Source organism: Mesocricetus auratus, unplaced genomic scaffold, assembly GCF_017639785.1.
Source record: "Mesocricetus auratus isolate SY011 unplaced genomic scaffold, BCM_Maur_2.0 Super-Scaffold_100018, whole genome shotgun sequence".
Taxonomy (NCBI): domain Eukaryota; kingdom Metazoa; phylum Chordata; class Mammalia; order Rodentia; family Cricetidae; genus Mesocricetus; species Mesocricetus auratus.
Genome location: NW_024429199.1, coordinates 42,054,759 through 42,077,458, shown reverse-complemented (window position 1 = coordinate 42,077,458; position 22,700 = coordinate 42,054,759). Strand labels below are relative to the sequence as shown.

General features: G+C 45.9%; 1 protein-coding gene across 1 annotated transcript in view; it reads right to left on the bottom strand.

The window, feature by feature from the left end:
- The window catches only part of Arid1b (AT-rich interaction domain 1B), a 283,138-nt gene that overhangs the window by 236,766 nt on the left and 23,672 nt on the right, over positions 1-22,700 (bottom strand). The window contains 1 exon segment of the mRNA XM_040728432.1: positions 5,403-5,597. Within this exon segment, the coding sequence (XP_040584366.1) occupies positions 5,403-5,597 (195 nt within the window).

Here is a 22,700-nt window from a genome sequence, read left to right as displayed (position 1 = left end):
CACCAATGGTTGAGAGCTGAGAGAGCACCTCAGGGGAAAAGCACAGCTCCTCGATCCAGTCCTGGGCACACAGGACAGATGCTACGGTCCACACAGCCAATAAATCCCACCACAGCGTTTCATAGCTCGAACAGCAAAATGCTTGCCTCATCTTATGTAGTTGTGGCCTTAAACAAATGTATCTGTATACACAGAAAATATATTTAGCATGTAGGACACACTGTGTGAAAATGCCACTGCCCCACAAATATTCTACAAGCAAGCGTACAAACACCACTCACTCAGACATGTGGGACGTCAGGAGGTAAGTGCAAAGCTACCCAGAACTCCCAGATTCTAAGTGTAAACATGCCAGGTACCTCTTCCTCTCCACTGTCCCACACCAAGTCCCCTCCTTCATCCAATCACACCCCTCAGAAACAGGAGATCTACGCTTTTTTAGATGAAACCAAAACTATGCCTTTTCACACGTAGGATGCAGAGAGAACCTGTATTAAAAAAAAAAACCCATGGAAATGCTGTCTGAAGAAGTCTTCACGAAGCCTACTTTTCATAATAGCTGTTCAAATTCTATCAAAATATGACTTTCAAGTAAATGAAAAAAAAAACTTTCTAAGCTATACCAAAAATATAGTGTCTGAGTTAAGAATCCTGCAAACTGTTCAGCTGCCTTAGTAACCACAAAAAAAAAAAAAGATTTATTTTCGCCAAACAATTGTAATGTTTGTCTCCTTTATAGAAACATTTACTGCCAAAATAAACATGTGCGCTCAAAGATGCATTCTGGCTGCAAAGACAGCAGCAAAGGACAATGCTTCTGCTGGGAAATAAGCACCTCCCTCCAAACGTACGGGCAAGAAGACACGGCCGGAGAGCGAGCGAGAGGGTGAGTAAACACGTATTAGAGTGTCCACTCCATTCCGTCTAATTCAGTGTTCATCTCAGTACGGCACCCTAACAAAAATTAATAACTTCTACTGAATTTGGCCACTTTCAAAACAATGGCCATATCCCATGCTTTATTGGAAAGGTCTTCACAATATAGGTACTTCGTAAAAACTAAAAAAGTCAGATTTTCTTATAAAAGCACCCATGGGGCGGCATGAGTCTTTAGTCACAGCACTCGGCAGATAGAGAGAGGCGGACCTCTGGGTTCCAGGCCAGCCTGGCCCACCTGGCAAAACGCTGTCAGAAACTAAAAAGGAAGAAAAAAAAAACTGAACTAAAAACAGTTACCAAATCTCACATTCTTTCCATTTCCCCAGCTGTATAAGGATCACAGTACCCTGCTCCCAAACACCCAGCAAGATACCAACCCAGGGACTCCAGAACCCGGGAGGGAGCCTATGAGGTTGTCTGAAATCTACAGACACAAACAGCAGCTTCTGTGGTCTACGATTCCTCACTGCTGCTCATTTCATATAAAACTCTGTTCGCGTGAGAAGGCAAAAGCCCACACACAGTTATGAGCACAGACCTGAAGAAAAATGAAGCCTGAAGAAAAATGAAGCAAGACTTTGCAAATCCACATTCCTGGTCTGGAGAAGAACACCCGCGTTTCTCTACGTCAAAACTAAACCTGAACACCTAGTCAGAGAGTGACAAGCTTGAAACACCATCTCTGTGTGGCTCCTGCTGACCATCTCCAGGTCTGCTCCAGGAGCCTGCAGGCAGAACCATCTCCACGGACACAGAGAAAATTCATTCCCCTTAACTCAATAAAAACCCAAGCAGACAGGTTTCTAGGGGACCAGGCAAAGCTGATCTGTTCAGGCATGTATCTGCCTGATGATGGGGAAGGAAAGGGATTGAAGACCACAAATCTAGTCCCAGTCAATGAAGACTAAAGCAGCACACTCTTGCCATGCTCAGGCTTCAACAAGTCCATCATGGGGACATTTCAAACCTAAAACTACCACTACACAAATCAAGGCCATCGGGTTTAATGCTAATATCAAACACTCAGTGGCCAGCCCCTCCCACTGAGACAGAAATAAGCCGAGATGCTGTACACGTGAAATTCCATGCAAGCACTAATGGGATACACATTTCAAATTCCTATCACAGGAACAGAATGCCAGCCAAGAATCAAACTGTGACCCCTGAGCCAAAGGCAACTTACCACTCAGCTGGTAAGTGGGCAACTCAATTTACAAAGCTGAGTTCCTGCATTTTAATCCTCTGCAGAAATATATGAGCGATGCTAAATGAACTGGATTCAGCTCATTAGAGGTTCACAAACCAAACACAGGAAGTGTTGGAAGGCATCCAAAGCAAAGCCATGCCTAGGTGGCGATGTCCACTGAATGAGCATTCAATGTCATAATTATCTTCCAACTTTTTCTCTGAAGGACATTAGTCCTTTACTGACGATCTCCCACAATCTGAGCCAATTACAGATCCCAAGGCAAGACCAAAGGACTAGCATAGCAGCCAGTCACAGTGTCTGGACCTTTTCGAATATACATTTATAATTTCCACATCTTGGAGGGGTAAAAAAATACCAGAAACAAACAGACCAAAGCCCCGTGTGCACAAGACTGTAATCCCAGCACTTGGGGACAGAGGCAGGAGGATCAGGAATCCGGGACTACTGTTGGCTACACGGTGAGCCAAGTTTAAGATCCTGTCTTAGTTGGGCACATAAAGTGCACATGTGCACAGACTAAAGTTACACACACACACACACACACACACACACACACACACACACACACGTGCGCGCGCCCGCGCACTCTAACAACTATTTCTCAAAACCTTTACTAATTACTCTGTTTCCAACTATTAGGAACTGCTCCATGGATTTGGTAGTATAAATGCTGTATGTACTGGCGGAGGGTAAGCCTCAGTGGGTGACAGCTTGCTCATTGTAAATGCGGTATGTAGCAGGGGAGGGTGAGCCTCAATTGAGGTTGACGGCTGCTAGCATGTGTGAGGCCCTGAGTTCAATCCCCAGCACCAGAGGGGAGGGAAAGAAAATGAGTATCTGCAGCTGTATCTCCTTTACAATGTTAACAAGCATTCAAACAGAAATCTATCCCCAGTTATTTTCTGCCTTTGAAATATCAAAAAGAGACAAGGCAGTCTTATAGGTAAATGAAAGGGTGAAATTCGGCAGATTAGAGTCCTGATTATGAATGAATTGGTATGAAAGCTTGAGATTTCTGCAGCTAGGATATTCACTCTCTCACCAAAGATATCATTTTCTTTTCATTATCAAAAAGACTTGTGCACCTGAACAGGGTGTTTATTCTTGGTTAGCGGTAAACCCCTCAACTAAAAGCTTAATTAAAAGTGTGCTGCGGGCAGGAGAAACAGCTCAGTGGGCAAAGGTAGGAAACCCAAGCCTGACCCGAGTTCAATTGCTGGGACCCCACGGTGACAGGACAGAAGCAGCTCGCACCAGCTGTCCTGTGACATCACGCACATTCTCACACACGTGCTGAGACACATGCATAATCACACAAGGCGGGCAGTGGCAATGCGTGCCTTTAATCCAGGCATTCAGGAGGCAGAGGCATGAGGATCTCTGTGAGTTCGAGACTAGCCTGGTCTATAGAAAGAGCTCCAGGACAGCCAGGGCTACACAGAGAAACTCTTTCTTGAAGAAGAAAACAAAACAAAACAAAATTAGTTAATTAATTAATTAAATAGATAAACATCACACAAAAAGCATTTGCTGTAATACTTGACAGGTAGTCAGCAATTTGTCCATTCAAATAAATCTAAGAGTCATCAGATTTTAAAGGTATGTAAAGATCATGGGAGTCACATAAAACTAAGAAGGTAAGAAAGAAAATTAAGATTGTATTTTAGCACAGACCTAGTTTTTGACCCACACACTCGGGGAAGAGAAAAATGTACAGATATTTCCTTAGTAACCATTTTCCACAAACTTTCTGCATTTGGCTCTCGTTCCGGCTCAACAAACCAGGCCAATGTCTAAAACTAACAAGACTTGAACTCAGGAAGAGAGAAAGGACTCTCCAGTCTCCCAGGAATGCCTTCGTCCCAAGGCTCGAGGCCACTGCCTTCACTACTTAACTGCCCCTCTCCTTCGGTAGCAGACAGAGCCGTTCACCCATCAAATGGACTGCAAGGCACAGGAGGCTCCAGCTTCCTGCTGTATGGGGCCTCTTCCTTCATAGAGAGGAAAGAACTCTAATAATACAAAGGTCCTTGGTGGGGGGCAGCTGAGAGCTATCATTTTATTATCAATTATCTCCTCCCCCAATCAGCACTTCAACTCTGGGGAAAGTGAAGTCTGGCAGAAGAAAGGGTAACCTGGGGTAACGGGAAGCAAGCTGATGCTTGCACTCAAAGTTGTTTTTTGATATTGCGGGGTGAAGGACTAGCGCAGCGTAAGGAATCCCGCTAGGACTGAAGGGCTGACCCAACTCCGTCTTTCTCTATAACTGAAGGGCTGACCCAACTCCGTCTTTCTCTATAACTGAAGGGCTGACCTAACTCCGTCTTTCTCTATAACTGAAGGGCTGACCTAACTCCGTCTTTCTCTATAATGCAAGACGAGGACAGGCCACACTCAACGAGAGGACACTGAGGCTCAGCATCACATCCAGTGCTGTCAACTGCATCCACTTCAGACACTTGTTTCCTCACAGGCCATGGCTTCAGGGCAGCATCACAGGACACCCCATTCTGAAGGCAGTAAGATGCATTCCCCAGTAGCCTCACTCTCCCTGGGCATGCCTGGCATGCTGTGGTGATTTGTAAATGGCCTTTCTGGTGCTAAAAGGTGTTCAGCCAGGTAGGGCTAACGACACTTGACTCTGAAGGGTGTAAAGATGGGTCTTTTAAGAGCAAGAAAGGCCTCTCTTATCCAAGATAATTAACCAAATTCACAGATGAAACACAGAAACTTTTTCTAGAGCACACCACAGAAACAGTCTAACCGAGGTAACTTTCTGGGAAACTCAGGCTGATGCTAACCCAGGCTGGTGGCAACATCCGTAATTCCACCAGTGGGAGACCAAGTTTGAGGGCAGCCTGGGCTAACACAATCAGATTAACTCAAACAACAACAACAAAACTTTGAATGACTGGAAAATCTACCATGAAGTCCTCACACAGCTCCACATCTGAGCTCAATCTCAGAAATGTGAAAAAGTCAAGGTCACTGGGAGTAGCAAGACTGCCCTCTGTCTATCAAGCAGGAGCTTCGTCTACTTTGTTACAAGACCAAGTCCCACTTTTAAAAAGGAAAAAGAAAAGCGAAAATAGTCTACTTCATCGCAAGTTCAGCTCTCCGTCCAACAAAAGAAAACCAGGGGGGCATCACAGAAACTCACCCAAATTCTCTCAATACCAACAACAGTAGAAATCAATAAGGAAAAGGAGAGCTCTCAGCACAGCACGTGAAACAGAGAGAGGCTGGCACTGACCTGCTGCTGTGGGTACTGCATGCCTCCCAGGGTCCCGGGAGCCCGGCCCTGCATGCTGAGGGGGTATCGCTGTGCGCCTGGGGGGCCATAGGAGCCTCCTGGGTATGGACTGCTCTGCTGCGGCTGGGAATGGGGGTGAGCGCCCATCCCGTACAACTGAGGCCTCTTCATCACCATTGGATCCATGGGACTACCCTGCAAGGAAATAAATAAAGAAGTGAGTTTATCAGATATTACTTACAACAAACACAGCCTTTTAATACATATACAAAACACAACTATCTAAATTTTCAGATTAAAGACCACAAGTCCAAAAAATCACAATCCAGAACATTACAGGAAAAAGACACTAGCTTTCAGAGAAGATTTTTAAATTAAGATCTGGAATGAACAATATAAAGAAAAAGTTTACATCCTAAGTATCTAGAATCCTAAAAAGCTTATAGAAAACAACATGATTTCTAATACAGGCAAAGATGATTGGCGACACTTCTGAGTCAAAGTATCATAGAACAATGGCATTTTAGACCTGAGTCTACAAATCCTGAGGGAGCCTGAGTGCCCTGTACTCACTAAAGTAAAAGGAAGACTTTCAGATAGTGCAAAGCCCTTTCTGATACAAATTCCCAAAGAAAACAAGTGTGCAGCAATAGCCCCAGACTATGAGTCACAAGCTAGTAAACACCTTAGCAAACACACAAGTTCAAAGCTAAGTCTGAATTTTATTTTTGGTGTGGTGAGTCAGTCCTCAAGCCTCAGGGCCAAGGCCAGAGAGGTAGGATCGGAGCCTCAAGCACACCCTTCCCAATCTGGGCTGCCACAGTAGCACAGCTATGAAGAGAAACCCCTCACCCGAGGCCTCAAAGCCCACAGCATTCACAAACAGACCTTCTTCCCAAAACCTACTGCGTGCCAGGTTCCCGGAACCCACGCAGTTAAGTGTGTGGACGCTCAGGACAATCTGCAGACTAAATGGGAATCCACTCAGGGAGAGGGTGACGTAAAGCTGCACCTTCAGAAGCTGACCTGCCTGCTGTGCCTGGGGACATGGAAGCGACTGGTGTGTGTGATGCAGGAGGCCGCAGATTTGCAGGAGAAGCCTAAGGCCAGCACAAGAGCCAAAGCCTGACAGGTCACCTCAGGCTGTCTCTTGCCATGACCCTCTGGGTGCTTTTATAGAAGGCTGTCATCAGAGCCACCTGTTAGGACCGCTCTCTCAGGAGGTGGCTGAAAACAGGGCCAGCTGCCACACTGGGCAGGTAAGACAGAGGTCCTGTGATGGGTGGGCAGCAGGGATGAGAGGAGGCAAGGCCAGGCAAGCACACGTGCGCACACACGCGCGCACATACACACACACACACAACACACACACACAACACACACACACAACACACACACACACAACACACACACACACACACACACACACACACACACACGAAGACTAGCAGTCTACCAAGTGTTGGAACACACAGTTTAAGGAATATACAACGGGGGCACAACTTGGAACCGACAGTGATGTTGATATGAAAGGTGATTTTCCCTAGACAGGAGGTACAAAGTAAATGCTCAATAAACGCAGGATGCATTAGCAAGTAATGCCCATTGCCACTACCCAGGTAGAATGGCCCATGGCCTGTACTCCCAGCCCTGAGAGGCTTGAGGCGGAGGATTGAGCATTTAAGGGCAACTGGATATTGTTTGAGACTACATAACAAGACCCTGTTTGGAAAGGCAAGGTGGGAGGGGAAGGAGGAACAGACAGAATGATGGGTGGGAGAATGAATTAAGAGAGCAACACCATTTAGGGAAAAGGGGGGAAACATGGGCCGCAAACCAAAAGTGTCTGAGAGTGCAGTCGCAATCCCAGGGAGCACGCTGTCAGTGCAGAGAAGGCGACTCATGGGGCAAAAAAGCAGCCCGCCAACCGAGCCCGCAGCACGGTGAGGTGGAAAGCCCGTCCCAACATTTGGCTAGGACGGGTGGGTGCCTGCTGAGGTCTGCAAAGAGGGCCAGAACAGAACGGAGGCCTAGGAGTGGAGTGGAGAGAGAGGAGCGGCAAGAGTGGGCCCCACAAACCGCAGCTAAGGAAGGTGAGGACCCCCCGCTTCCCACCACACGACTGCAGGCAGCCATCTCTCCCGGGGTCACCCGGTGGGTGTGTGCCCGGACTGATGGTGTTAGCAGTGAGGGAGTCATTCGTGAAGGCAGAAGAGAGCATCTGTGATGATCGTGGGGAAGATTCCGGGGAGTGGGGGAGATAAAGACATCAGGACCTAGGACAAGGATGCAGGGATGGCGGCAGCTGACACGCTGCCTCAGTGGCAGGAGAGAAGAAAGGAACCGTGGAAAACGCTCAGCCAGAGCCCAACACCCACCCCCACCCACACACTGAAGCACATCTGCAGGTACAGCTCTTGCGTGGACCACTCTGTGCAGCACAGAGGAAATGGGTGTACCACTGGGCTACACCACCTATGAAAAGTCACAAGTTATGGGATTTAAACTCTATTACTTTCACCAACCACAAACTCTGAAGCTAAAATAACTGAAAAATGAACAAGAGCATATGGTTTTACTCAATACACTGCTCTCCCAAAACCCTGCCTCACAAACACACACGCTCGCATGACTGTGGTAACATCAAATTCTAGAACTAAGCATTTACTCTGAATATTTACATTACAGGGTATGCTTGTGAAAGCAGGGTGTAATTTTTCTCCAGATTTTCTTTCCAACGATAAAGCAAGACTTTCTTTGGCAGTGTGAAAAATCAAGGTTGAGCTGGTAATTTCAAAACCAGCCAAGGGAATGGTGGCCCACAGAGAGGCTGCAAACATTCCTAATCAGGTCAGAGACCCATCAGCACCGCCCTGCAGCAGCCCTGTGTCCTCATCACTCAGACAGACAGCACAAACACAGGGGGGTTTGCTCACCTCACTCTACACAATGCCCAACCCGAACCGCACAGTGAAAGCCAAGGTTTAACCTGCGAGATGTGCAGAAGGCCTGCTCGGGGTGCTGTCCCGGTGCAGCTCTCGGCTGACCGGTGACTAGAACTGTTCTGTAGTATGTCTCAGCATCTCAATCCTATTTAAAACACAGCTAACCCCGAGACTTCTGAAAATCAAGAATGTGAAATGCGGATTATCCCACCTCAGATGGTTCATGAGACTTTACGTATGAAAGCTCATACCTACTCACATAGCACAGGTTATTTCATTTTATCCTCCTCACATCCGCAATCCAGTTCCTCCCTCTGTAAACCTGCTGATTTGAACATTAAGACATGAAAGGAACTACCTCAGCTTCTTCCCAGCTCCATTTTCATTTCTCAAACAAAATGTATGCTACGCCAGGCAGTCCACAGCCAAAGCCCCTCAAGCACCCGAGTGGGTTTCCCTCTCCGAGCGCATTCCACAGCGACAAAGGTGAAGTCCCACGAGACACAGCCATTGCCAACCTGGTTTTATTAATTGTTAGGGCTTTCTTGAAATTCCTCTGTGGTGATACCTTATTTGTACAAATAAAGCTTGCCTGAAGTTCAGAGGGCAGAACTAGCTACTATTCAACCATAGGGGTCTGGAGGTCTGTACAGACAGACAGGAAGTGAGACAGCTGGGTGGAAAGAGGAAGTGACAAGGTGGGAGGAGAAAGGAGCTCGGTCTCTTTTGGGCTGCGAAGTTGAGTAGGTAAGGTGGTTAATACTTTTAACTTTTCTCACGAAATTAATGATCATATAAAGTGCTAATTAATTCTAGAACAAGGCTTCATCCAGCTTCCTGTACATGATTTCGGGTTTGAGTCTCTATCAGGTAAGTAGGAATTAAGTTTTTGTACTCTGGATGTACATAACAAATATTGACCCCTTAACCTCTTTGAGATCTAGTGCATATGACATTTAAAATGTTATGTTTTCTTCAGTGAACCCTGACCACGCCTAACAGTAACCTTTGAAGTCTCCAAAAGGATGATGGTCCCTACAAGGACGATTCCACCAGGACTGTGACAATGCCACAGAGCTGGAAAATATCACCTAAGGATGAGCTTTGGACTACAAACTGCTCAGGACAATTTCAAGGTGGCTATCTGAGATGGTCCAGCTTCACAGACGACTCCAGCCAGGACCTGAGACAAGCCCTGCCCTTTCCCACCACACACAGAACAGACAACAAACGACACAGCTACCTCTCCCAGGACTGGACATTTACCCACATTTTTCTATTCAGGATTCCCTAAAGATGTTTTTGTCCCAAGACAGCAAGAAGCAAATTTAAGAATACGACACTCTGGGGCTGGAGAGATGGCTCAGCGGTTAAGAGCACTGGCTGCTCTTCCAAAGGACCTAGGACCTGGGTTCAATTCCTAGCACCCACGTGGCAGCTCACAACTGTCTGTATCTCCTGTTCCAGGGGATCCAACACCCTCACACAGACATATATGCAAGCAAAACATCAATGTACATTAGAACTATAAATAAATTTAAAAAAAAAGAAGATGGCACTCACATTCCCAAGAGGTGGGATGTTTTGTCCATTCAACAGGTTATGGGTATTTGTCATTGTTTAGAGGGTTGGTTACAAGTTGTTATTGGTAATGGTCAGGAAAAAAGTTCAATGAAGGAGATTAGATTCAAAGTTCTTGTTTTAAAAAAAGGGGGAAGATATAGATAGGATATAAGGGTAAATTATTGAATCTACTCTGAAAAGAAAAAAGGGGGGCTATAGAAATAGAATTAAAAGATGCATTATTGACTCTACTTTTAAATCAAAAGAGCAACTACTAGTATTAAATATTTTACATTGGTTTGTATTTTTTGTATATTGATAAAAATTGAGATTATTTGTCAAAACATACTGTACATACATTTCTAAACTTGTTCAAGGTAGGGTACCTATGCAACTCATTTAACAATGTAATGCAAATTTTTAGCCATTGAAAGTTATTATTACCAACTATTTAGGATAATAAGAAAACGCAGGTTAGAAATTAGTTATTACAATCTAACTTGTGTTTTCAAGGTCAAGCAGATACATTTTAGACAGGTTGTCTATCTTCAGAGATCTGCAGAATATGTATTTAAGATGTTTTAATAACATAGGTTCTTTTCTTTTTTGTGACAATGAAACACATCTGCTCCTGGCAGCCCCAATCTACTTCAGAGAAGATGATGGGCATCAAAGACACTCCACATGGAGTTTATTTTCTTTGTGGCAAAAGTTAGCCGCTGGGCAAGAAAGTGTTCACAATATGCTGTCCAAACTGAACAGGATACAAAAGAAAGGACTACCAAACTTGGACAAGACAAAGTAGTCAGCCCTTCAGAATCCCGTGCTTTACAGAAAAGCCTGTCCCAACACTGCAGAGAAATCTTAGGTGACTGTCCAGGCAGCCATTGGAAGTCTCTTGCTTGTACTTCCTGCTTACTCAGGTAATATTATTTCCTTCTTGGGTCTCTGATGGAGTTGAAGACTTTATAGTTATAGTTTTCTTTGTTATCAGATTTAGAAAGGAAATTCACTAAAGAAATGTAAAATGTGTAAGGTTGAGAGACATAAGAAGATAGTTTTAGAAGAGAAAGTGATGTAGGTACAAACTTTTATACTCACCAAGATAGGTTAGATATGGAGTAGTTTTTTCTGAATTTGTCAATTGTTAATGGACAAGACATTGTTGATGTATTTATTGCCCATATATATTGTATATAGCTATTGTACTTACTGTATGTAGTTTTTCTTACATTAGTCATAACTTTTTATTTTTAGAAAAAAAGGAAGAAATGTGATGATATCTCTTTTTTTGTAAATAAAGCTTACCTGAAGATCAGAGGGCAGAGCTAGCCACTAGCTAACCAAAGAGGTCTGGACAGAAAGTAAGATGGCTAAGTAGATGGCTTCTGGCTGCTACAGAGTATTCCTTTGTATGCTTGAGAGTCTCTCTCTCTCTCACTCTCTCTCTCTCTCTCTCTCTCTGAGCATTAAAGGCCAACCTTTAATGTTGGCCAGTCATCCAGGGCCACAAAACTTTTAAAGTAAATAAATAAACAAATATGTCCCAAATTTTAAAGTAAATAAATAAACAAATATGTCCCAAATTTTACAGAGTCAGGAATTCACAGAACCACCCTCTTGGGAACTAACTCATCCAAAGCCTTCCAGACACCATCGATGACAACAAGCATTCATTTCCAAGACCTCTCAGGACATTCTCCTGGTAAGGGGTCAGCAGTGAAAAAGATCCTCACTGGTGCTGGTATGTACAAACAGCCCAGGGGTCTGACACCAGGAATGCTCTCTCTGCTGCTTCCTTTTCTACATGACAGAGTCAGTTCCTTGTCATTCACACAGGAGTTTGTCCTCACACCTTCAGGAGATTATCTGAAGCCGCTATAGCTCTTCCTCCTCTCAAATGCCGATTCTCACCCCTTTAATACAAAAGCTATCATGGTAAGGTCCTCGCTCGCTTCCTTCCAGAATGTACACAGGTACTAATGTACCCTAAAATTTCTGCCCTCTCCACAGCCATCCCTCATCTGTGACTAAACCCCACCTGTCCCATGTATCATCAGACAGTTGGATTCTACCCGACAGTTGAGCTGTGTGGCACAAGTCTGTGTATCTGTTCATCCTCTGTTTATTTCTGGTCTCTGTTCCTAACCCAGTGACACGCTTACACACACCCGTGAGACCTCTGACACCCAGCTGCGTTTCTGAGCTTGACCTCAGGTGACAGTGAGAGCAATGTGCTTCATTAAGTCTTCAGCCCCATCACTAACATTCAAGAAAAAGCTGAAGGAGCACTGGGGAAATACTCCTGGAACCCTGTGTGAGAGCTGGAGCGTCCACAACCCTCCTAGCTCTACCTAAAGCTGCTGTGAGCAAGCACAAGGGGCCACCTGCCAACCATCGCCATCTCCTCACACAGAAGCTCAGTGTTCAGAAACAGAGCCAGAGGCAAAGGACGTCCAGGAAAGGGCACAGGACCTGGAGTCAGACAGATACACCTGGGTGTGAACCCTGCCCATGCTACTTGTCAGTCACACTAGTTTAGGTGCTGTCTTTAAGCGAACAGTCACACTCTCTCAGTGTTGTTGGGGATTAAATGAGATACCACAAGATTTATCGCATACTAAGAGCTGCCTAAACCTCATTTCTTCTTAAGAAATCAGTGAACGAGACCACAATCAGCCAATGATTATTTACTTTCCTGTCTCCCTAGTAGACCACTGACTAAGGGTGAACGTTTTATCTGATTTGCCCCTGCACGCGCCCAGCCAGGAGCACAATGCCTGACACCAAGAGCCCTAAGGACCAGGAAAGCCAGGACTTATCAGTGTGACAGGGCCTGTTATCAGCAGGGCTCCAACCACAGCATAGAAGTCCTGATGACAAACTAGCCTCTTCAGACAAACCTTCATTTGCCTTAAGTTCATGCACCCCTTAGCTTCAACTACCCCACCCCGTTCACTTTGCCACAAGTGTCCGCCTCTCCTGGATGCCAACAGGACCCTCTCCACCTGTGTCTGACAACAGAGAAAACACCTCATCTAATCATGATGCCCTTCTCTCCCTCTCCACCATGGCCAATTCCTCCCCAAGTCAACGCCAATCACAATGGCTGCCTGGAACTCTGGGACCACATATTTTCCACTCCTTCCACCAAGAGGAATGTTCTACAGAACTCAACTGCACTGTCTTCCCTTAAAGAGCTTCCCTGAGCAGCAGCCACAGCAGGCTGCCCTCTGACATGTCCTAACTAGTCTGTCCCTAAGAATACAGATGGCGAGGTTGAAAACCCAAACCTCTGGTTATCATGGTGGCACTACACAAGTTCAAACAGATAAAGTTTTAGTTCGCCAGTTTTGGTCTGATTTGTATAAGTTGGTAAAAACTTAGTTTAATCCCCAAAAGTTCAGCGGCTTATAAATCAATTCAGTGAGTAAATTGTTTCTGACTAAATCACACTTTTAAATCGTGAGCACGTGCGTTCGTGTGTGTGTGTGTGTGTGTGTGTGTGTGTGTGTGTGTGTGTGTGTGTGTGTGTGTGTGTGTGTGTGTGTGTGTGTGGTTTACTGAAGGGTAAATTGGTCTAAATGGAATACCAAAATAATAATGAGACACATTTCCATTTTCCCTCAGCCTTGGTCCCCCTGCCACCCCAGAAACTCTCTCCATTATCTCCATCCCCAAGCATGCGAACCTCACTGCTGGACTTCACTGCAGCAGAGAGCCCAGCAGGAGGCCCTTTAAGAGAGAGCAGTGACATGGTGGCATTTACCTTATAAACGCAGACTAAGACCAAGAAAGGAAAGTGTGTGAATGTGTCAAACTTCAGCCCCGCCCCCTGTAGCTGAAAAGCCACCACTGACCCCCACACATGGCAGTAGATTCCCTCACACACTACCAACACTGCCACTCTTGGTGTAAAATTCTTCCAGAAAAGGGGAAGGTATGTTTCCAATTAACAGGCTTCTCACAAGGATAGGATTTTAGTCGAATCCTTATTAGAGAGATCTACAATTCTGAAATAAGATTTCAGTGATCTGAAAGGTATAGAAACCCTTACTCTGTCACCATGGCAGCAGAACAAACTGGGTAAACAGCCCAGACATTAAACATACTCAGTGGTCTGAACTTCAGTTGCCTGGTTTGAAAAGTCAACATTCTAACAGTAATTATCAGTCTGAGAGCCTAGCACAGCAGGCCACAGCGCTGAGAGCATGCCCGGGGGTGCAGGCATTAGACCAGTTAAAGACAGCAGGGTTTCTCCTCCAGCTGCCCACTCCTCACAGGCACGAGGGGACTAGGGAGAAGCATTGGCCCTGGCTCTTCTGACATTCTACAACTATCCTCCAGCCTGCCTGGCGTCCAGCTGCACTGTATTAAACAGAATATGAACGGTCAATGGTGCTTCTCCTTCTACTCTCTCGACCAGAAGCCAGAAGCGTATCAGCAAAGTCTCTTGAAGATTTGAAACCTTGAGACAGGACTCAGCTCCGCATGTAAGTCCTACCGCCATTCAAGTTTTACCCCAGCCCTCCTGCACACCATCCCTGTGCAGCCGTGCCAGAAACACTGCTCTAGAAAGCCTTTACCCTGGCCACCCTGTAAACCGAGGCAATTCTTCCAAACCCTGCCAGGTACCGCTGCAGAAAACACCCTGCCATGCCAGAGTCCCACCATTCACAACACTCCCACTTAACAGGCACTAAATATTTATCCCAAGCCACTGCAACTGTTTATCATCTGCCACTTCCATCAGAGGCCGAGGTCCTTCAGACAGGAAACGTTTGTTCTCCATCCTAATCCTCTCCAGAGTCAGAATTTAGGCCACTAATAGCATACTGCTTCAAGTCGATTTATAAATGAAATCCAAGGACAATTCCACCTTTACCTCTCGAAGTCATCCCCTTCTAATGTCTTACAACCTGAGTAAAGGCGTCAATTTTAAGTAATGACAACCATGACACCTGATACAGAGCCTAGCTCATGACAGGCTCTCAATAAATGCTTGGCTCTTAATAAATGTTTGGTATATGGATGCGAGGAAGACATCCAGCTGTCTCCTATTCCAAGCGTGACTTCTGGATTCAAATTATAATGCTCCAAACAGGCGTGTTTTATTTCCCTGCCATAATGTCACTCTTTCCAATAGTCTTAAAACATTTCCCAAGCTCTGCTGATTGCTGTTACTGTAATTAAGAATGAAGAATGCCTCTAAAGCACCTGCTGCTCTTTAAGATTCGTCACACACATTACCGTGGAAAGTCTGAAACACCCCAAGTGGAAAAAAGGCCTGTTTAACTCCGCTGAACTCAGGCCCACAGGGGCAACCTCTTTTCTTTTTTTTAAATTTAATATATATGGGTACTAAGACGTGCATGCCTGCTGCCCTTGAAGGCCAGAAGATGGTGCCAGATGTCCTGAGACTGAAGTTACAGCCAGTTGTGAGCCACCGTGTTGGTGCTGGGAATCTAACACAGGTCCTCCGGAAGAGCAGACTGCTGAGCCAGCTCTCCAGCCCTCCAACTATTTCTTAAGCAGAACACATGAAAACATGAGCTATAATAACACAAAAGCGTAATTGTGTATTCCATTTATCTGTTGGCGAGGACGGACAAACAAAGCATGGGAAACGTGAAGCCTGACTTGTTTACCTGGATCTGACACAAAGCCACCTGCAGACTTGGCATAGTAAGAGCCCCAAGTATGCTGGTCATATATCCTTAGCATTTATGGCAAATTATTAATCAAGTCCCACCTGAAACAATTTGTTAAATTGATTTTAATCACTGGGCCTCTCATGTGAAGCTTTGTATAATCAGCATTTCATTTACAAAATTAATTGTCTGATTGATTCTCAGGAGGCAGTTGCTGTCATTACCCTACTGTCATAAGTGCTGAGTAGGGTGTCACAACATGAAGTTCTGACAGTATGAAAAGCATTGCTATTTTAAAAATGGATAAGGAGAAAGGGCGATAAAGAAAGAAAGCCAAAGAAGGTACATTATCCCTAGGCCAGAAAAAAGGCGCAGGGTATCACATGACCCATCATATGAATTACAGCAGTATAAGCCTCTGCTGTTGGAATTCTAGAAACTTCCCAAGATGCCTAACCCTAACCTTTCAAGCACATATAAACACACATCACTCATCTTCAAAACATCTGAGTGTCTGTTGGACATACACTTTGTAACTAAACTTCTTGCTCACTATTTGATAGTCTACCAGCAATTGATGAATCTTCATCTAAAAGCCTGGCATCATAATCAATTAACGGAGATTAGGACATAAAATATTTTAGGGGATCAGTGAGAAGGCTTGGTCAGGTAAAAGTTCTTGCTGTGCAAGTCAGATAACTTGAGTTCAACCCTCAAAACCCACTCCTGAATGTCACCCTCTGACCTACACACAGTCACCTACACACACTGTCTCACACACACTGTCACCTACACACAAGCACACATGGTCCATGCACACACAGACATACAAACAAAATAATTTTAAAGATATTTCAGTAAAAGTTAACCACTGAAATACAGAACAAGTAGGAAGGGTTTTTAATTAATGGTTGCCATTCTCCCAAAACTGAGACCATATTATCCATCTAATCATACCTCGACTGCACCTGTTTAAGCGTAAATCCAGCCAAAGACTGCACTTTTTTCTTTACCATTAATTTGCATTTTCAAAAAGAATGCCCAACTTCCCCCAAATCCTTAAATCCTGGAGACACCCCCCACTCTCGTCTTCCAAACTCACTAGCATGTTCGTTGTTTGTCTCCAGCAGTCCTCAGAAGCAGGCTGACCAAACCAAGCCAAGAGACTTTCAAAGGCATAAAGTAACGTCCAAAGTATAGTGGGAATGATACCCTTTGGACACAATCCAATTCCACACAAGGCCTCTTTCAAAGGGCTCCTGATGAATGGATCCCTAAAGAACTTTACCTTCCCTTCCCACATTGAATTTTAATCCCTATGTGTGTCCTCAAAATTCCTTTCAAAACAAAGATCCCCTTACAAAATCATTCTATTACCTTGAAACCAAGTATTTAATTTGTTGGCTTGGTGAAGAGAGCTAATTGGTGCATCAGCCCCACCACATGCTGCATGCCAACATGACAGACCCATGGTCACTGACATCTGCACCCCTCAGGGCGGGCTGGCCTGCTCACCCTCTCACATTACTCCCTGCTTTGCAGTTCTGACGCAGCTCCCACCAAGGACACCCTAAGTATCGGTAATGTCTTCAAAAGGCTGAGAAAGAGAGGCACCATGGACCATGTCCCTAAACACACCCTGATCCATTCAACAACAGGCTTTACAAGGTCAAATATACCCATTCTCACTTCCGGATACACCGTCGGGGTCTCAGGGGAAGACAGAGAATTCTACCGCGCACATCAAGCGGGCGGAGACACGGCACTATCCTGACAAACTTAACACTAGCCGACGTCGACGTGTGTCATAAATGTTGAGAGCAGAAACTCCAAACGGTAAAAGCGAAGGCCGGCTTCACGTGCTGGCTTCATGTCTGTTGGTATGACAAAACACCCGTCAGTGGCCTAACAAGGAGGAAGTCCCAGGTGCCAGCCCATCACTGTGGGAGGGTCAGCAGGGACTCCACACAAGTGGCTCTATCCCATCTACAGAGTCCAGAGCAGAGAGAAACACACACATGCACGCCCGTGAAACCGGCCACCCACATTCAGGGTAAGTCCTCCAACTCAATTAACCAACTAAGAAAAAAAACCCAGACTGGAGAGATGGCTCAGTGGTTATGAGCAATGGCTGCTCCTGCTGCTCAAGAGGACCCAGGTTCAATTCCCAGCACCCACACGGCAGTTCACAACTGTCTGCAGCTCCAGTTCCAGGGGATCTAACACCTCACACAGATACACATGCTTGAAAACACCAACACACAGAAAATAAAAATAATAAACTGGAAGTCAGGCAGGCAGGCCAACTCTTCCGGGCTCAGAATGAAAGTACATGCCCTGTCACCTTTCCCTTACATGCCAAGCTCCAGGACCGAGGCAGAGTTCTCTTACTGGAGTGGCATCCAGTCTGTGGTATTTATTATGGAAACGTGAACAGACTAGCACAAACTACTCCATCTTACACCTCTCAACACTCCACCTATAGTGGACAGAATCCTAAAGGGGATCCCCAAGATTTGTGCCTCCTTAAGCTACAGTTTTATGTAATTCCCTCCCATTAAGACCTGTACTCGCATCAACCAAGAAATCATTGCAAATGTCAAAGGATTTTGCAGATGAAAATCAAGTCCCTAGCAGCTGACTTTGGGGTTCTGAAAGAGTATCCTTGGTCGGCCTGACCTATCAGGTGAGATTTTTAACAGAAAGTCCCCGCCATAGTGACTCTCCCTCTATTGGGGCCCTGAAGAAGCAAAAGGCTGTGAACTCTACAACCTCAAGGAATGCTTCTGCCAACGGTCTGTAAAATGCTCCCTCCTAGGTCCTACGTAGAATACAGGGAGGCCCTGGACTGCAGCCCAAGACCAGGAGGTGAACCCCACTCACTGACGCCCTGAGAAAACCAAGGGTTCTCAGAAGCTGAATTTCCACAGTCAAAGGAAGCAAAGCAGCGTGTCAGAGAATCAATGCACATTGCACACGGCTGTGGCACCCTCCTGCACTCCAATGGGTTACACCTGTAACTGACCGCCCTCCACACAGGACCTGCTGCTGCGCAAAATGCCAGCACTGGTGGCGGGGCAGGAATGCGTCCCTGTCTCAGAAGCTGCTGAGTGGCTCTGCTTCTCCCATCTCCAAGCAAACCCCATTCACTAAGACCTTGATTCTTCAATGGCTGCCCTGTCCAGAGTATCTGCAAGCCACCACGTGAGGGAACCCCTCCCTGGGGCTCACAAGGCAATCTCTGTGGCGACTGCCATCTGGTTCAGGCTCTCCTGGACAGCAGAGGCGTAGAAAAAAGAGAAGCCGCTTTCAATGGCCAAGGAAAGCAGGCCCCACCCTGTGCCAGAGAGCACTGTGAGTGACCAGGAACCCACTTGCAGCTGAGCAGCAGGACTGGGGAGAAGGCAGAACAGGCTGCATCAGGTGGCTCCTTCGTAGGCTGCAGAACCTAGCCGGGCATGTGTCACCGGAATGTGACAATTAGGGTCAACCTGAACTGTAAGCCAAATCACAGGAATGCGGACAATGACAACAATATATGGGGATTGAAATAAGTGGCGCAAACTATCTGCAGCAATGCTAGTGCACACATGACTGCAGGAATGGAGGTAAACAAATACTTACTTATCATCCCTGCCTGTGTCCCCACTGAAGCTGCCACAGGTCTTTAACTCAGAGCCGGCTGCCACCTGCCAGTCTTGACAGCAGGCTGCCACCCTGCCCCAAGACCATCTCCCCTGTGGGTGTGGCAGGCTGAGGGTGTGTCTCTTTTCTCTTTCTGTGCTACCTGACCGCATAGCAAACTGCCAGGCTTGCCCAGCGCTTGGCCTTCACTTGGGAGACCACATCACAGCATCCCCAGATCCTTGCCTATTTTCCTGAAGTGACTTGAACACGGCTACTTATGAGCCACTGTTTAATAAACCACACTTAAGAAACACAAGCCCTCTAGTCACTGCTTCCTTTCCTTCGTAAAAGGCAAATCTTTCTATGCCCTTGGCAGGGGTGGCAATGATTTGCCCACACTCACCTAGAAACTTCAGCTAACCTCATAATTCATTGGCATCATTTTACAATTCTGATTAGGTTCCTCTGAAATCCTGTTTATTAAATTGCTTCCCTTACGCGTGCATGGTTACAAATTTGTTTTCGACTGAACCAGGTATCGTGTGAAAAGATAACAGTAGAAGAGCCCTCCAGGGATGGCTTCATCTAGATCGCAAACGTGAAACGGGCCTGAGCTGTTACAAGAGGCGGTGTAATTTAGGACCTGGTTCCCAAGCTCAATGGAGTCTCAGGCCAACATTATTAAGTGTACAGTATGACAGCCTTGCACAGAGCATGGGAAGCAGGGGCCAAAAGACTCGGTGAAGCACTCCGGCCGCCTGCTTCCTCACCCGGAGGCGGGAGATGGTCTGCCAGCAGACAGCAGCCCCCGGAGCTCCCCAGACTCCACCTGCAGGGACAGACCCGGAAGCACAGGCTGCACTAGGGCAAGATCACAGACAAGGCGTGCAACACTTCTCAGACAGGTCACTGGTGCTCTGCCTTCCAAGGGGTGAAAATGAACCACCTGAGTGACACAGACGTGCAGATAAAAATCTCTAACAGCGATCATCTGAATCTGCTGGGCCACAGGACTCTGATTGACTTCACTGACAGATAAGACATGCTCAGAAGAGCAAACTCCGAGGTGTTTTCCCCAGCGAAATAAAAACCTCTAATACTGCTTTTAATCATGGATTTCAGTCCTTCTAAAAATACAATCTTTTTAAAGTTTCTTCCCTTTCATCAGGCGAAAACTCAAGCAAACGAGGACAAGGGTTAGTGCTTTATACTTTAGAACCAGACAAGTATACACAGCTAATGAGTAAATCCTCATTAACAAGCAGCCCCATTAATTTTATTTTCTTTTATTTACATATATGCAGATTACAGAAAGCTCTTTAGTGTAGGACAGCTAGTGCATTTCTCTAACGTTTGTAGATTTTTAGTTGAAAGAAATCTTAAACACAACTGTGAAAGAATGAAAGGAATGAGGAGCAACTCTAAGAGTTTGCTATCCGAGCAAAAAAGAACTGACGTCAGCTCTAACTCAGAGTCAAGGGAGGCCGGGCCCACAAGCGCAATACATCCACGTGACAGATTATCAAGAAGGCAACAAACGATTTCTTCAAGAGATATTAGTTACAAAATTATATGCCTGTTATTTAGCACTGTGTCCATTGTGATGGGTGACGGTCCAGCAGAAGACACTATCTGACTAAAGCCAGCCCTCTGAAAGAGGCTGTAAATAGTCAACCTGAATGTCTTTGCCAATGCCTGAGTCTTTTATAGTGAAAACATTCAAATGCTATAGTTTTGTAAATCCAAGAAAAAAGACAAAAATTAAAAACTTTACAAATGAAATTTAAGGAAACTGACAGAGTTCTTGAACAAGAAGGAAAAAAAAAAACCACTCAGCTGAATGGTAGGCAGTTTAAGAAAAAAACAAAAAGACAAATGCTACCTACTATGTGCAGAACTGAGAATCTGGTTTCAAAGCCTTGTGCTCATCAATTCCAGAATTCTGTGCTTGCTTCCTCCCTCCCCGCCCCTCCCAATAGACGGAGAATCCCAGCCCCAAGGCAGCTACACGCTCGAGGGCAGACCACGATGACAGCCCTGCCGGTCCTCCAGCCTAGCTGGAGATGGGGTCTCAAATGAAGTACATCCCGCCCAGTGGTTGGCAAACTCAAAGTCCTCAGGCCAAACCTGGTCCCCTAACTGTAGAAGTATGGCTGAGAAAATAAAAATCAAAGGGTTCTGACGTGTAAGATTATGTAATACTAGAAATGCAGTACATGTGGGGGGGTATACTTTTTTATTAATTTATTTTTTACATTCCAATCCCAGTTCCCCCTCCCTCCTCTCCTTCCACTCCCTCTACTCTTCCCCCCTCATCTCCCATCTGCTCCACAGAGAGGGTGAGGCCTCCCCTAGGAAGTCTACTAAGTCTGTCCCATCCTCTCCACCCCACACCCCTGTGTCTAGGCTGAGCAAGGTGCATTAGTGTTAGGTCTGGGACCCACTGCCAGTGGCCTCACATATTGCCCCAATCACACCACTGTCACCTATATTAAGCACATGTGGTTTTAGTGGCACACCATCTAACCAGCTGGTGTCTGCTTTGGTGCTAATGGGCAAACATCACCTAGCCTGCATTACTGAAATATGCACTATCTACCCCACCGTGGGCGAAGTTTTCTAATCATTGATCCAAATACCTGCAGTCTCAAGCACACAAATCACAATACCCAAGAGTGACCGTGTTTGGGTCTCAAGACCTAGCCTGAGGCCAAGCAGTGGCTGGAATGGTCCACTGTGGTCCAGCTTTGCCACAGACAAGACAGGAATGCCCGCCGGTCCTCCAAGGTTAGTTTGAGGACAGATGAGAACACCACATCAAAAATTTTAAGTTAAAAGCAAACAATCTATATTTCAACTTGGGTTGAAAACATGAAGCCAAGAAACCATGTGAAACACTTTCTTCTGAGGTATCCTTCGGGGGAGAGGGCCACTTGCTTGCACCGAGAACTCATTTCTCCAGTGGTCTTTAGGGGTTCAACCACGGCCACCAAAACCTTCCTTTGCTGGTTTGGACACTTTTAAGTTCCTTTAAAGAGCTGCGTGCAAATATCTTGCTTACTGAGGACCTAGGCAGCACCCCTCTTGGTGGGTCACTAACCCCCATTTCATGGAGAAGGACACAGAAGCTCAAATATGTTCATGGCTCAGGACCCAGCACGGGGCTGAGTTTAGTGGTCTGGAGGCAGAGTGGCTGGTGCACACACAACCAAAAGTGAGCTCAGGAAACAGTTTCCAAAGCAAATCATGAGGCTTCACAGCTGAAAATGTACAGAGCTCCCCCTGCCTGTTTCTTGCCCAGGCATGGAAAAGAAAGCTTTAAAAGGCAGAGGAGGCTTCTGGGTAGAGAGGCCAAAGGTCCTGGTGGGTGCCTAAGAGCAGGGAGAATGCATCCTGGGGCAATCACAGCACGCCCTGGAGAGCTGCACCTGAGGTGGGGCTAGCCAGCGCGGGGAGAATGTTTCCTTCCACACACTTCTCAGAGCTGCCCCCAAACCAAATCACATCATCAC